General features: G+C 38.1%; 1 protein-coding gene across 1 annotated transcript in view; it reads right to left on the reverse strand.

Moving 5' to 3' along the window:
- The window catches only part of NALCN (sodium leak channel, non selective), a 338653-nt gene that overhangs the window by 213529 nt on the left and 107577 nt on the right, over positions 1-17547 (reverse strand). Inside the window, exon 9 of the mRNA XM_011933944.1 lies at positions 13764-13850. Coding sequence (XP_011789334.1) covers positions 13764-13850 — 87 coding nt within the window. The remainder of the gene's footprint in view (positions 1-13763; positions 13851-17547) is intronic.

Raw genomic sequence — 17547 nt, forward strand, 5'->3', positions numbered from 1 at the left:
CATGTTGGTGACTTGAAATTGGCCATGATGGGAGCATTTACATCATGGAAAGCAGCAAATGCTAACAGTCAGGACTCCTGGACTTCAACTTGATTGTTCACCACTCAGCTCCCCCAACTCTTATGGCATCTCTGAGTCTGCTATAGGGTATTTGAAAACTCATACATTGGTCATAAATAATAACCCTTTTGGGAAGGGGAGACTATTTTATGGGCTTTTCTAAGGTGTTTCGCTTCGTTACTCTAGTCTGGGTCATATATATTATATATAGTCCTTTTCTGCTGTTTAGAGACTCCTTATGAATTCCAATGCCATGGCAGTCACATAGCTATGATGCCTTACTAAGAACTAGGAGCACACAAAAGTCATTTCTGGGCATTGGGATACTGTCACTAAGACTACAGAGATCTGAATATATCAGTTAAAGTAAGAAATATTTAAAATAGAACTTTTCCTATATCCTGTCCAATAAAATCATCTGTCTTGAACTGATTTAAAACACGGGAAATTGTCTTTATGAAAGCTTCAATTTAGAACATGTATTTCCCAGAGTACAGTGCCACAATGGATAGTCACAATTTAAACTATCTTATAGAACACTACTTAAAATGCCCTGGTTTCCTCACACTTTGTGGCCTACATTTATAGATTAGTAGGAGAAAGGAAAAGTAAATGATGACATGTACAAAAACCTTTCAATTAACTAACCTATCATTTATGGATTAAGAACTCAATACCCCTGCATGACTTCATTATTGACTTGGAAGAAAAATTAAGAATAAAAATGCTAAAATCTTGGTTTTTCAACAATCAAGTGTTGACTTTGCTTACTTGGCTGGACATGGGTAATAAAAATAAAAAATATTAGTTATTCCACAATACTTTTCTTTCATGTTCCCTGGGGTCAAGAAAGAGTAGAAAAAGCTCATATGTATATATACACATATGTGTATATATACATATATATGTATATGTATATATACATAAACATTTTATAAATTCTTGGCATATGTTAGTACATGCCTCCTAATTAATATAATTATAAACATTCAAGAGTTACAGGACTGATTCAAACTGGAGGATGAAAATATAATATGAGACAGGAATTTAGTTTGAGATAACTCGGCACGCAAATAATCTTAAAATGTTCTGAATATTTCTTCCAATGAGGTTTAAAAATCAAAGAAGCAAAACCGTTTAATTGCCAGTAAGACAGATAAATAAATAAAAATAACACTAATATTTTCATCTTATTTTTTATTATAATATGCTTGGTCATCTGGTGTCTATTCTAAATATAATTATTATTTGAAATATAATCAGGATATATTAGATGCATATTGAATATATATTTAAATAAATATATATGGGATATTTCGAACTGAGGATTTATCAATTGCCCCCTCTGTTTAGTTTATTTGGCCACTGGCTTCAAAATTACAATAGGCCATTTTCAAGTAGCATTTTAGCTACCCCTTCCCACATTTAGCTATTGTATTTTTCCTGGTTTTAATATTTATTCCAGGTAATTATAGCATAACCATTTTTATATTTACTTTTTCCTACAAACTTTTCCTCCAAGTCGTTGTTTTATATTCCCCTGAGACATTGAAAATGAATGTGTGTGTGCGCCTGTGCGAGCATGTGCGTGTGTGAGGTACGTGTGTGAGCATGCATGAGTGTGTACAAGTGTGTTTATGCGTGTGTGTGTATGTGTCACTGTGTCACCATTTGTGAGCATATGTGAGGTGTGTGTTTGTATAAGCATGTGTATGCATGTCTCTGTGCATGCATGTGTGTGTGTATCACTGTGTGTCACCGTTTATGAGTGTGCATTGTGAGGTGTGTGTGAGCATGTGTGAGCGTGTATGTGTGTAGCTGTGTGTGTGCATGTGTGTGCATATGTGTGTCTGTGTGTGATTATGTGTCACTGTGTGTATGTACGTGTGAGGTGTGCGTGTGAGCATGTGTAAGTTTGTAGATCCATGTGTGTGTGCCTGTCTGCATGTGTGTGTCTGTGTGTGATTGTGTCACTGTGTGTATGTACGTGTGAGGTGTGTGAGTGTGCATGAGCATGTATATGTAGGCGTGTGTATGTGTACATGAGTGTGCATGTGTCTGTTACTGTGTTTGAGGCGTGTGTGCGTATGTGAGCATGTGTGAGCCTGTATGAGTGTGTATATATGTGCGTGTACACATGCGTGCATGTGTTTTTGACTGTGTGTCTGTGTGTGCATGAGTGAGCATTTGGGGGAAGCATCATTTGACACCTGCCTAGGGGGAGAGTAAGAATTTAGGTCTGCTGTGTGTGAGGCTGTGTTTTCTGCACATGAATGCAGCTGGATGTGTACAATCATGTATAATTCAGCAAATCTTTGGCAAGTGCCTATCGTGAATGAGGCAATAGAGAAGAAAGAGAAACAAAAAAGAAAATGACCAAACATAATCAAGGAATCAGAGATCACTCTGTTGAGGAAGCGTTGACCTGATTTTGAGGGCAGGGATATGAAGATGGAGTGGAGAGAACGATTCAAAAAATTTCAAAATACTGAATTAATGACAGAATTGAAGAGGGATCAGATTGGATTTGGAGAGGACAAAAGGAGAAGAACAATGGGTTGGTTTGGAGGTTTCAGGAAATGCAGGGAAAACCTAGCTTCTTTGTGGGAACAGGGTTGGGGAGAGAGCTGCGTTTAGTTTTTATGATGAGAAGGGTGATGTGTCTGTGAGAATGCCTGGGAAACACGCCTGCTGGACATTTAGAAATGCACTTCTAAAACCTTGGAAAGGAGGGAGGGCTGGCCCTAAAGGCTGGAGTCGCTGGGTTTGGGGCACGCGAGAGAGCCGACTTCCTGGAAATGGACAGGATGCCCTTGGTGGTGAACAGCACTGGGCGAGTGTGCTGATGGCGATGACAGACAAGTCTACAGATCGAGCGGCCCACGGCATCCCACACACTGTGCCTATATGTACAGTCCATCATCTCTAATTCTTACAAAACCCCGACAGATGTTATTATCCTCATTTTTCAGGTAATGAAACTGAGGCTTAGAGAAATTAATCAAATTGTCCCAGGTGCTCCTCGCCCACACGGTCTTCGCTGGATCACACTGCCTTCTCACGCTGGTCTGTGAGTATAGAAGAGGTTAGCTTCTGGAGGGAACCTACATTCTCATGGGCTCCATCAATTCTTGAAATTATCTGCCAGTTTGTGGGAAGGTTCATGAAGAAGATAGTTTCAGGAGTGCCCAGGATGTCACTTCATCACTTGAAATGCTCACATCACACAGGCCACCTCCCCTCAATCTTAGCCTTCAATGGAAATGTTTTCAAAGAGCATTAAAACACTACAGGAATAATTTCGCCACCATTTGACCAACTTTCAGCAAGAAACGGTTACCTCCCTCTGTTCCTCACAGGAGGCACACGTTGGGATGCTACCAGAGGAAACAGAGCCATTGTGCCACGTCTCATGTATATGTACTTTCATTCTCTTGTCAGAGACTTTCCTTATGGTAATAGAGCATGGGGGTGTGTTGGAAGATGGTTCGAAAGTGTGCAGCCACATCTGTCAGTGTCAAGAGATGAAAACTCCTATCTGGGCAGCAGAGGTAAAACAGCGAATGAGGGTCCAACTGAATAAACTTCTATTTGTCAAGCACTGGAGTGACCCGTCCCACAGCTGTGGCTTATGCTAAAATAGTGTTTAAACAGCTAGATACCTGCTTGGTTTGACACTGAAAGAGTCAATTATAACTTTTCACCTTTCTAAGACTCACACTTAAGCACACAATGAAGAAATTTTCTAATCGGTTTCTTTAATACCACATAAAAGAATTGCCTTATTGACTAAAGATGGGAGAGATGAAAAAGGTACATATGTCAAGCATTAATATTTTAGATTTGTTCTTATATCTAATATCACAAATTTTTATTTAGAAAGAAACAATATACCCTTTAGAAACACTCAGAATTCCTGAACCTCACTTAGAAAAATCAACAGATAAATGGGCAAATGAGATAAACAAGCAATCTACAGAAAATATGTGGCCCTTGAATCTACTAAAAATGTTCAACATCCATAGAGGCTGTAATCAGGGAGATGCAAATTTACATTACAAGACACCATTTCATGCCATCAGGTGTAAAAGCCTGATAACATCAAGTGAAGATGAAGATGTAGACAATGAGCACTCTTAGAAGTTTCTAGAAGGCATACAAAATAGCCCGATCATCCAGAGAGCCATTTGCCATATTTGAGAGTCAAAGGTGTTCATATCCCTTAACCCAGAAATTGCTGTCCTAGCTATCTATGTTAGAATAGCTCTCTCACGTGTGCATACAAAGGCATGGATAAGAAAGGTCTTAGATGGTCTGCAATAGCAAAATGATAAAAAACCAGCTCAATGTCCATCAATAGTGGAATGAATAAATGAATGAACAAACTGTGAGATATTTTTACAGTAGGGTAATACACGGGAGTGAAAATGAAGTGGTTAAAAATATAAGGTGGACTGCCTGAGATGAAATCCCCCTTTAGTAACTATGTGACCATCTAATTTCTTGTGCTGTCTGTGCCTCAACCTCCTCTTTCGTAAAACAGATCATACTAGTACCTACATTTATGGTGCTGTGAGCATCAAATAATTGAATACCTAATAAAACACAGAGTGGGTGATCCATAAATATTAGCTATTATTATTTCTGACAGACATACAGGTATTTTTTCTTATCTGTGTTTCTAAATCATTTCAGAATATGTATTTTTTCAATGCAAGGAAATTGACTTAATATTATATTGTAAAATAGCACCAATTTACAAACTGTCCATTTGTACGTTTATAGTAACTATGTGGTGTTTCTCTAAAGAAACTATCTTATACAGCATGATTTGAGCTTCAGGTGAGATTGTAATAGCCTCTTTCTTTAGCCCTTAATAAACTTCTCAAGTCCTGTAAGATTGAAAAATTTAACGGGAAAAATGATCCCTGAGTTGTAAGTGCTGCAGTCAAGTCTCACTACTTAATATGACCAAAGAGTTGTGTCCTCTCTCCACCCATTCCAAGAAGTTAAGGAGGGTGGTTGAGTAGTGGTTCCAGCAGAGATGGGGCAAAGCTTTCAGAGGGGATTAAAAAGGGAGGTTTCAAACAACTCTGGGTTTGCTCTACAGGAAAATCTAAAACTTTGCTTAAGTAGACCTGCTGCTTCCTCCCATTTGCACCCTCCTGATCCGCTGCTCCTGGCCACGCCTCCTGTTTCTGATGCCCCCCAACACAACTTCATTTTCTCCCAGTCCACCTTCAGCTTTGGGTGCTTTCTGGGGAGTCTCGTTAGGGCTTTTGATTGGGAGGTCATTAAACTCAGTCACAACCAGCCATACTTGGGTAATATGCAAGGAGAGAAAAAAGTCAAAACAAACAAAACAGAATAAAGCCAGTGTTCAAGGTGAGAAAACAGAGTCAGGCTCACAGACAGAAATCATGTGGCTCAAACAGAGAGTGAGAGACAGGCAGAGAAAGGCTGAATGACACTTGCAATAAATGTTCCCTGTGAGCAGATGGTGTGTTCCTTCCAATCAAACAATTCTTTACTAAGTCATAAATACTCACTAATTCTCACAAACCCAGGAAAGACATATTCTCATCCCCATTTTTCGTAAACATGTCCTATCGCCTACCACTAGTAAGTAGTGTAGCTGAAATATGTTTCCAGAGTCTTATCTTTAACAGACTACAATAGCGTGTAGTCTCAAAACAAGATGTTGTATTGGGTGTTTATGCATCAAGTGAAGATAAGGACACCTGTAGCTGGGGAGGCAGGAGGGAGAGGCGAGGAGGTCATGTTGGGAGATGTGCATTTAGGCAGTTGCAGCACAAAAAGGAAAAGAAACCAGGTATGGAGCTTGGCTTATCTATGTTCCTAGGCTTTTCTTTTTCACCACCAGTCATCTTGTCCCCACAGTATGGACCAAAAACAGGAAAAAGCAGGTGAATCATGAGGTCAGGAGATGGAGATCATCCTGGCCAACATGGTGAAACCCAGTCTCTACTAAAATACAAACAATTAGCTGGGCGTGGTGGCGGGCACCTGTAGTCTCACCTACTCAGGAGGCTGAGGCAGGGGAATCGCTTGAACTCGGAGGCGGAGATTGCAGTGAGCCGAGATCACACCATCGCACTCCAGCCTGACGACAGAGTGAGACTCCTTCTCAAAAAAAAAAAAAAAAGAAGGAACAGGAACGAGGGGCCCCTAAGTAAGTGACAAGAATATCAGCAATGCACAGAGACGAGAAACAGCCAGAAAGACAGTGCAGGCATGACAGAGGATTGGAGGGGGTTTTTCAGGGGTTCTAGGACATTCACTTACTCATTTTAACATGAGGATAAATTTATTAGGAATTGCACACATTTACCATGCTCAGTATCTTATTAAACTTAGCCTTATTAAGCATGGTATAAATTTCATTAATAACTGGATAAACATGAGAAATGTCCCGGCCAAATTAATATAATAAAGTTGGTTAACAAAAAATTTTAACAAGTAGCATTACAGAGCTCACCACACATAACTTAGCAAGCTAACAATACCTTTCTGCTAGTCTTCCTGCTCCAAACTTGTGGTCTTGCAATTAAATTTACAAGTATGTGCATTTTCACTTATTATAAAAATAGAAAGATCACTTTAAGGGCACCAAATTGAATCTTTTGCATGCCTTCATACGGTTCCTATTCTAATTATAATTATAGCTATGATTGTAATTATAATTTGTGTCTCAGAACACAAAATAAATTTGTGGTTTCCAACTGCAGACCAAAGATACCCATATTTTCCTCCACAAATGACTCAGTAGAGCCTATTTTTTTCTGTAGAAGAGTGAGAAGATGTTTTATGTGCCCTAATTCATTTGACTATCTCCATAACCAATATTTGAAAAGAGGAAACAAATACCATAATAATGGAAATATTTGATATAAGGTAAAATATGTATGTGCACATGTGGGAATGTAGGAAAACAATTTAAAAATAGTTGCTAATGTGTGATCTGAATCTCTGCCCATTGAAATACATAAAATCCTAATAGGTTGATGCCAGCAATGTTTCTATATATATGTATATACACATATACACACATACACACACATATATATGTATATATATAAACGTGTGTATATATACATGTTTGTGTATATATACATACACATAGAGAGGGAGAGAAAGAGGCAATAAATTATTACATGTAAAAAACTCAGCGTCACAGAAGCATCGGTTACATCATGTATTTAATTTAGTAATGGTGAGGAAGATTAAGCTACCTTAATCAATCTTGTTTTATTAAATTACCTAATTACTTCTAGTAACTGGACGAGGACACAGAGAGTAGAAAATAAGGTGAAAAGTATAATACATAATATCAATGAAGGAAGTTTTGATTTTTTAGTATATTTCATTTATAAGAGAATTTGAGCCAGTTTCCAATTATGCTGAGTTATGATTTTAAAGTTTTAAAATGTTAAAAACATAAACTATACGAAAATACTATTTTAGAATCACTGAAATGTGTGGACTACTTGTTATTATATAATCTTTGTGATCTAAAGGTACATTATTTTCATTTATTCCACGAGTCACTCAACCAAGTGCCTCCTGAGACCTAGCAAGTAACATAATGAGAAAACTAGGCTTAGGGTTACATGTTTAACACATCGGAATAACCTTTTTCCTTCAAATACCAGGTTCATTTCTCATTGTTTTCTGTCATCACAGGGTGCTTTTAAAATGCCTTGTATCTATTCTTTATTCATTTCATCCACGCATTTGTGTATCTTTATACATTTATATATTTATGAATTTATTACTTTAGTTTATTTCCGCACAACAGAGTCACGGACAAAGAGAAATGTTTCTCTACTCTTAGAAAAATAAATGTATGAATTCATGGGTAAGTAAAACACTCACTTCTAGTGCTGTGGAGACAATATGGAGAGTTGGGAAACTGAAGCACAATAAAGCCTCTCTGCCTCTGCTAATGTGGCAGCCACCACCCAGCTCTGGCCAGCTCTAGCCAGGTGGAAATGAGAGCTCTTCATTGCCAGATCACTCTGTTTTACAAGATGGGTAGGACATGTGGGTTTTTATGTAAAATACTCTGGTTTTTAAACTTTGGGGTGAAATTTAAAAACAAAGTCCCACTTTGAACAAAATCAGCAGCTCCTAGGAGTTAAATGGGAACTCAAACATCAGTTTGCTGTCTCTCAGATATTATTGATACCTCATTTTTTCTAATTTATTTCAACACTTTCAAAATTACAAATTCCATTTAAATACAGCCGTTCGAATGTTTCATTCCAATAAACTCTATCTTCTTGTTACCATAGAATTAGTTTGGGTCCAGCCAGGCGCGGTGGCTCACACTTGTAATCCCAGTACTTTGGGAGGTCGGGGTAGATGGATCACAAGGTCAGGAGTTCAAGACCAGCCTGACCAATATGGTGAAACCCAGTCTCTACTAAAAATACAAAAATTAGCTGGGCGTGGTGGTGCGTGCCTGTAGTCCCAGCTACTCTGGAGACTGAGCCAGGAGAATCACTTGAACCTGGGAGGCAGAGGTTGCAGTGAGCCAAGATTGTGCAACTGCATTCCAGCCTGGGCAACAGAGTGAGACTCTGTCTCAAAAAAAAAAAAAAAAAAAAAAAAATTAGTTTGGGTTCTTTTCAATGATGGTATTCCTAACACGATATTTCTAAACATAAGACAAATTTATCTTATATGCTGCCAAGATGAAAAGAGTTCTGAAAGAGGTGAGACATAACAGAAACCAGGGTTATGTCCTGCCAAGGCTCTACCACCACAGATTAGAGGAGACATCCTGGCAAAAGTATCCAGAGATATCCAAAGCCCTACAACCTCTGCGAGGCACTTTCTGGAAGCAAACTCCAAGTGTACTGCTTGCTTTAGACTCCAACGACATGCATATAGAAATAAGTGTTTTGTATGGAAAAGGGTGTTATTGCCAGTCTATTCAATTTCTAGTTCTTGGAGACAAGACCAGGAGGATAAACAGAGCGGCTTCTAAGTGAGAGGTCAAATAAGTACTTTCATAAGCCAAGAAGGTACTGGCTCCTTCTTTCACTGGACTTGTTCTCAGTTAATAAACATAATTGATCATCTCTCATGTCTAAAGCATAGTTCCAGTAGTGACCATGACTGGTATGATCTCTAAAGTAATGGAATTTCTTCTGGTTGGAGAAGCAGACATCAAACAACTAATTATACCCTTAATTTATTTTATTTTATTAAAATTATGATAGACGTAAAAGAAAAGTGTAGGATGATATGAAAACATGTAACAGAGGTACCTGGCTTATGTTTTTGAGGATAAGAAAGTGATGTTTGAGCTGAGTTCTGAAGGATGAGTGAGAAGGGAGTGGTGTAGGAAGAAGAAACATTCTGTGAAAAATGTCAGTGCTTCCTGGAGGCAGAAATGCTTTTTCATGTGAGATAAAATGCATAAATGCAGGAGTCTGAGAAGAATTGACTCAACATTAACCTCCAAGTTACCTATTGGAAGAAGAATGAGGAAGGATACGTTGAAAGACGATTTCAAGTAAACTCTTCCTTTTAATTTTATTCCTGTATTAATTTTTTATGAGAACATGTTCATATTTTGCTTGTTTTAAAAATAAAAAGAAGTGGTATATGCTCCTGTTCCTCTTTGAGGGTAAGATACCATGATAGTCTAAGCCACAGAGTGGAAGGTTCAGGTGAAAATTTTCCTGTTACTCAGTTTTAAATGCCATTAATCATTAGTAAAAGCCATCAAGTATTTCATGCCCATTTTATCTTCAATATATTTTTACTTAATTCTTTAATTAATTAATTAATTTTTTTTTCTCAGACATGGAAATGTATTCTCTCTCTAATCACAGCTTCCGCTCAGTACAAATAGACAACTTCTTGGCCATCCCACTTTTCTTCCATGCACTCTTCATTGCTGCCTCTGGAAAGCTTTATTCAGGGTCAAATACATGAAGCTGAGTTGAATGAAACTTGCATCATACTGAATTACCTGATCCCTTTCCCCCCAGTTTCTAAGCCTATGAGTCACATTCATAAGATGTCATAAGGATGCTGCTATATTCCTAACACATATCTCATACAGGGGTCTCTGAGAGGCCACATCTATACACTTCAAGCCCGACATCTATCCCCACTCCATTCCAATCTTTATTTCACTATCTCCTTGCTCGGTTTTGTCATCACACTTCACCTTGTCATGAATCCCTTGCTATTCTCAAATCTTTGTGATAAGGAGGTTGACTTGCCTCCTGATTTCATATTGCCACCTTGAGGCATCTATTAACAAGGATTTAATAGATTTTAAAGCCCTTGATCCCATAAAACTCTGATGGCACTTGGAGTAGCCCCGATAGCTTATTTCTCTATCACAAACTTACGATTTCTTGCATATTTTTTTCAGCTGGATAAAGCATGGGACTAGGAACCAGAAGACCCAGCCACTAGTCCTGGGTTCTCCCTTTGGTTGAATGTAACTTCAGGAGACATCACTATGTCCTCTGAGTCACCACTGTCTCCTATAAATGGTTGACCAGGCATGTCAGTCTTTCTACGTCACAGCATTGTAGTAAACCTCATCCTTAGCCATTCTTTTCCCCATTCTCTCTCTCTTTTTTTTTTTTTTTGTTTTTTGACAGAGTCTCACTCTGTCACACAGGCTGCAGTGCTGTGGCACAATCTCAGCTCACTGCAACCTCCACCTCCCGAGGTCAAGTGATTCTTGTGCCTCAGCCTCCCAAGTAGCTGGGACTACAGGCGTGCTATTAAATTAGCAATGCCTGGCTAATTTTTGTATTTTTAGTAGAGATGGGGTTTCACCATGTTGGCCAGGCTGGTCTCAAACTCCTGACCTCAGGTGATCTGCCTGCCTCAGCCTCCCAAAATGTTGGGATTACTCATAGTTTTGGTTTTAAGATTACCCACTAAAACCTTCCCTGACCTCTCAAAGAGGACCCCAATGTATATATCCTCATTGCATCTTGCATTACTTATTTCAGAACCCACGTCACTCTTGTGACTGCTAGCTCGATGCTGCCTTTTTATCCTTCCAGCCTCGAGCACACTGTGAGCTCTATGAGTGTGGAGATTGTGCTTGCTTCTTTCCGGACTATCTCAGTGTCTAGCACATAGTTGGTAACTCAGTAAATATCAGTTGATGGATTAAAAAATAATGTCAATAAAAGTGCTTTTTAGGCAAGAAGCTAGTACTATAATCATTGTCATTGTTAATACTATTAGTAGTGATAGTAGAAGTAAAGGTAGTTGTAGTTTTATATTAGCAGCATTGCCAACATCAAATATAGGCCGGAAGGAGGACCACAAAATAATACTTATCAATATTCATTGCAAGCTTTTCCACTTACTGCCCTCCATTTTTTTTAAACTGACAGAAATAAATAGCTAACAATAAACAAAGTGAAAAGGCAGTCTAAGGAACAGGGGAACATTGGAACATCATATTTCTGAAAAGGAGATAAGATCCAAAAGACACAAGGAACTCATACAACTCAATACCAAAAAGCCCCCAAACTGAAAAACAAAAAAAAACCCAAAAAGCAAATAATCTGATTATAAATGAGCCAATTCTGAGTAGACATTTTTCCAAAGAAGACACATGAATGGCCAATAGGTATATGAAAAAGTATATACTATCCCTAATTATCAGGGAAATGCAAATTTAAGCCACAATGAGATAATCACCTCATATCTGTTACAATAGTCACCACCAAAAAGACAAAAGATAACTATTTGGCAAAGGCATAAAGAAAAGATAACCCTTTGACACTGTTGGTGGGGATTTAAATTGGTAGAGTCATTCTGAAAAACAGTGTGGAGGTTTCCTAAAACATTAAAAATAGAACTACCATATGATCCAGCAATCCCACTTCTGGATATATGCCCAAAGGAAACGAAATCTGTATCTCAAAGAGACATCTGCAGCCCCATGTTTACTGCAGCACTATTCACAATGGTCAAGACAAGGAACAACCTAAGTGTATACTGATGAATGAATGGATAAAAAAAATGTGGTACAGACATACAGTGAAATATTACTCAGCCATAATAAAGAAAAAAATCCTGCCATTAACAACTATATGGATAAGCCTGGAGGACATTATGCTAAGTGAAATGAACTAGACACAGAAAGACAAATACTGCATAATCTCATTTATATATGGAATCTCAAAAAGTCAAATTCATTGAAGCAGAGAGTAGGATGGTGGTTACCAAGGGCTGGGGGCAGGGGATAGAAATGGGGAGATATTAGTTATCAGTCAAAAGATGGCCAAGTTCTCACGATCTAACGAACAAAGTGATTCATTAATGGTTAATAATACTGTGCTGTATGCATGAGATTTGCTAGGAGATTAGCTCTCAAGTGTTACCCCCCACCCCACATACACAGAGGTAACTATTGAACATATGCAGCAATGGATGTGTTAATTAGCATGATTGCAACAATCATTTTACACTGTGTACATATATCAAATTATCACATTGTATATCTTAAGTATTTACAATTTTATTTGTTAATCACACCTCAATACAAATAGAAACAAAAAGAAGTCAATAACTCTACGGTAAAATGGGCATATAAACAAAGCCCACCGTAATGACTCAGAGTACAATTTTATTTTTCATGTACCAATCCTTGAGTTGCATAATAAGTCCCTATCTGGAGAAAGACCCAAAAGAAAGAAAAGAGATACGATCTCATCCCATGGCAGATGTGAACACTTCTGCAAATTATGAAGGCGGGATGTAAAGAACTATGGAAACCACCCCTTGTGAGAAGAGGGTTTTTCATTGAAAACCAAAAAGGCTAAAGGAAATAAAATTCTCCAGGTGGAAGAATCAGTTCTTCGATCCTACGAGTGGGCTGCCTGGAGGGAAAATGAAAGTAGTGAAAATATTATGGAAAGGTAGGGGTGCTGCTGTTGGTAAGGTGACATTATTTTGAATGAGTTACTGATATTTGGGGGGCAGGGAGGGGGAACAAAGCAAGAGAAGATGTCAGTATGGCCCCCTGAAGAAGAAATAAAAGGGTTTATTGGGCCTTATTGTTATCGCTGTTATCCATATTGTTGTCAATGGCAGCTTGGAGAAACTTGGAGAAGACGACGGTGATTCCAGAAAGTTCATGGGCAGGGACCTGAGGCTCCATCTTCTAATCACCGTGAGAATCTACCTTATGAGGACTCTCAGGTCCCACCTGCCATCCCATTGCCTCATGTTTGCTATTGGTGCACTTTGCTAAAGAAATACCTCTATATTATGTTCCTCTGAAAGCTTGCAAAAGCAGAAAAACAGAGAGACTACGTATCAACATATTTTTTCCCAGTTACTCGGTGAGGTATTAAATTGAATGAATTTGCCCACTGCCAAATAACTCAGGTCTTTGGTAAAGACTATTTTTATAAGATCTCACATGTCAACAAAATTCTTCATTTATTCAATACCACTGAAATCCTCTTACATGTGTGCAGCCATCAGAAACTTATCAAATCCCTACTGGGTATCTTAAAAAAAAAAAAAAAAGTTAGGTTCTGGGAATACAGGACACCTCTATAACTTCAGGATCATAAATTTGGACAATTCTAGAGCTTAAAGAGCTGTGGATTTTCTTTGATGAAATAAAATTCAAAGACCTTTGCTGGGCGATTTTAAAAAATGGCATTGTACTGCACCTGGAGGCAGGCTGGGGCGCGTCCCTGGGGCTTGTTGACATCCACAGCTACCAGCTGCCAACCTCCAGCAGCATCTTCATGAAACATCTTCAAGACAAAGAAGGGAGATGAGTCAGAGACATTTAATATGGAACATTGAGAACTCTACGTCTCCAGCTTTGTATATTTTTATGTTATCAAAAATGTGTCTTCTTATGGATTTATATTTGGAATGAAGTCATTTCAATTATATTTCTTTAACACTGAAAGCTTAAGTAAACGAAAAAAGAACAATGTTAATAACTTGAGCTTATTGACTACTTGCTATGTCAGGCACCTTCTGTCTTGCATATGCTTTGCATATAATTGCTCAAATATTCTTCTCCATAAGAGAAATACTTTAGTATTTTATCCCCATTATATTGATAAATATCTATTAGATCTGGGAAAAAAATGAAAATTAGAATTAAAAAGCATTGTGTCTGGTGTGTTTTTACTATAGGCAGCAAATTTTTATTTTTATTTAGTGTCCAGTTCTCACTGACCTAATAAAAATATTCTCAGGATCAATAAAACAAGAAGTGTGCATGTGGCACAGGGAAAGAACCGGTGTTATTTTAATGGTAGAAGACTGCCACATTGCTTAATACACTTTGTGTAATTATTTTAACTAGGAAGCAATTAATCTGCTCAACGGAAATTTTATGTGCATATTATGAAGGGAACAAGTAGTTTCTTTTGGATTAAAGACCTAAGTGATGAAATTCAAGATGCTACAGGCCCATGAAATCTGAAATCCATTGAATTAGATATCTAGGTTATTATCTCCTAGGTACCTATTATCTCCTAGCTATCATCACATATTACTTATGTGTCAATATTACACCCAGCTGGAAGACATTTTCCACTTTCACGTATTTTCCCACTAACATATTTTTCTTTCTAGTTCTCAGGAGCAAGTGTGTGTGGGTGTGTGTACAGTAGGAATAGGGCAAAATTAAACATTCTTGTTTTTCTAAATAAAGATACTAATCACAAGCACTCACTGTTTTATTCCTGCCTGAGGTCACTGTTTTACAGAAATAAATATTTCCGTTGTCATCCTTATTTATGTCCTCCTGATAGTCTGATGCTGTATTTGAAGGGGTAACTGCTAATGGAAATATGAATGAGATGATGCAAAGATCCCACTACCTAGGATTTGTAATGATAGTTTCAAATGCCTGATAGTAGTGGTGGTAGACCCTTTGTGGAAAATAAACTTGCCTTCTCTAAAACGAGTGAGGTAGTGAGAGACTGTTGCCAAAAGTCACAGGCCCTATATGTATATTTATTATTTATTTTTTAATTTTTTTTGGAGAGAGAGTCCTGCTCTGTTGCCCAGGCTGGAGTGTAGGGGCATGATCTCCACTCACTGCAACCTCCGCCTCCCAGGTTCAAGCAATTTTCCTGTCTCAGCCTCCCGAGTAGCTGGGACTACAGGCACCCGCCACAATGCCCAGCTACTTTTTGTATTTTTTTAGTAGAGAGAGGGTTCCAGCATGTTGCCCAGGGTGGTTTTGAACTCCTGAGCTCAGGCAGTCCCCCCGCTTCTTCCTCGTATATGTATTTTTAAATGATAAAATTGAGGCGCACATTTACATAAAGCTCCTTTGACAAAGATGTCAACTGCAAATTGCTCATCTCAGCTGTCCATTTACAGGATCCGGATTTTCTTTAGAATAAACTGCAAAAACTCTTTTCGGGGTGAATCAGGCACATTCTTCCTGAATAGGCTCATTCTGAGAATACAGGCATCAGTGGAGATGCAAATCTGTTATAGGACCTTGTTAAGTTTCTGTCAAAATTCTGGAAGCCTCATTTTAAGGACAAAAGACAAAGCCAGCATTGCCAGTCACCAGTTATTAATAAAAACCCTCTGTTGATACTTCCTGTACTCTCTAATTGTGGCATGAAGGATCCCTGGGGCATATATTTACTTTGATCAGTAGCAGACTAATTTTCTCGGTTAAATTATTTTTTTTTTCAGTAGACCAAAATCAAAAGAATCAATTTAATTTTCAGTAAAAGTGTTCTCTCAAGGTCATTTATTTGTATGAAATAAAGTAAAGGAAATGCAAAAACGTTCAATTTCTCTTTAGTCCCCTGCATTATGCAACATTTCGATTGGTTAATATGACAGTAGATCTTTGAGACAGAAGTTGGGCTAGCTAGCAGAAGCCAAGAATCCTCAGAGACTCACATCCTCGTGGGGATTGTGACCGGGACCGCCAGTCTTTCCTTTGTATCTCTTTTCCCTGTTTTACAAAGAAAATCTGCATGGAGCCACTAGGCTACCAAGAAGAAAGGCCAGTTTTTGTCTTTTTTTTGAAGCTGACCTCGACCATGTAACTACATACAGGACCATGGGATGCAAGCAGAAACCCTCTTTTCCTATATTTCCTTCTTCTTCCTGTGCTCTGGAATATGGATGTGAGGGTTAGAGCTCCAGCAGCCATGCTAGTCTGCCAGGTGACTGTGGTAATGGAGGCTGTGAGAACTGGAACAGGAGGGAAGTTGTCTGGATCCGTGGCGACACAGGCAACCATACCACGCTGAATGAGCACCTCCGACTTTATATGAGAGAGAACAGGGTTCCTCATCGCATACCTCACCTAAGCAACCTATTTTGGGTTTTTTTTTTGTCCCTTGCAACTGAGTGTAACTTAACTAGTACATGTGGTTTCTGTTAGAATGTCCATTATTTTTTCTTTTCATTTTACTGATATAATTTTCCTTTCTTTCATTTTACTGATATAATTTTCCTTTCTCATTCTATAATTAAATATTTTACTGTTAAAGGCTTAGAAAATGAGGATTAGTTGCAAAAGAAACATCTTAAACCCATTCCCCAGATATACCACCACTAACATTTTAGAGTTAACATTCCAGGTATTTTACACACACAGACACACACACACACCTGCATCCCACACACAAACATGGGATCCTTTTTTTGTACTAATATGTCATCAGCATATCTTCACATCAATAAAGTTCAATGTTTATTTTAATGGTTTGCCTTTATTCCAATTTCATAATTTATAATCGATAACTTATTGCTAGAGACTAAGACTGTTTCCATTTTTTAAAAATTGCCATAATGCCTCATAAACATCCTCAAACATATGCCCTTGGCTACTGCCCCAAATTTTTCTTAGGATAAATTTCTAAAAGTGGACTCTCTTGGTCAGATAGTATACATGTTTTACTTTTGGATACATATTGCCAAACTGTTTTCTGGAAAAGATATTTTAATTCATACTCTTGGCAACAATGTATGCGAATGTCCCTTTCAGCCAGCAATAAATACTGTCTCTTTTAAGAAAAGAAAAGTTAACACGGGGCCAGAACAAAGACAGCATGTTGACAGCAGGGCTTGTAATGGCTAAATTGAAAGGAGGTAGCATCTCATGCTGAATAAAAAGGCTCTTGCAGCTGAGCAACCTGCTTTTGAGTCCCAGTTTTACCACTACCCAGTTATATAACATGGGTTTAGATAATTAACTTTCCAATCAGTGTCATTTTTTACACACAAAGTGGAGACGTTAATAACGCCCACTTTAAGTATTATTGTGAAGATTAAATAAGACAGGTTGTAAAGCCATTAGGCTAGTGCAGATCTCAATATATGGGAGTGACTGTCAGAAGACGCTCTGAATTGGTAGAATATCACCAATAACACAAATGAATTTCCATGGCACTCTGCTGGTAGAACATCACCAATAACACAAATGAATTTCCATGGCACTCTGCTGGTAGAACA

The sequence above is a fragment of the Colobus angolensis genome, unplaced genomic scaffold (assembly GCF_000951035.1).
Source record: "Colobus angolensis palliatus isolate OR3802 unplaced genomic scaffold, Cang.pa_1.0 Scaffold13, whole genome shotgun sequence".
Taxonomy (NCBI): Eukaryota; Metazoa; Chordata; class Mammalia; order Primates; family Cercopithecidae; genus Colobus; species Colobus angolensis.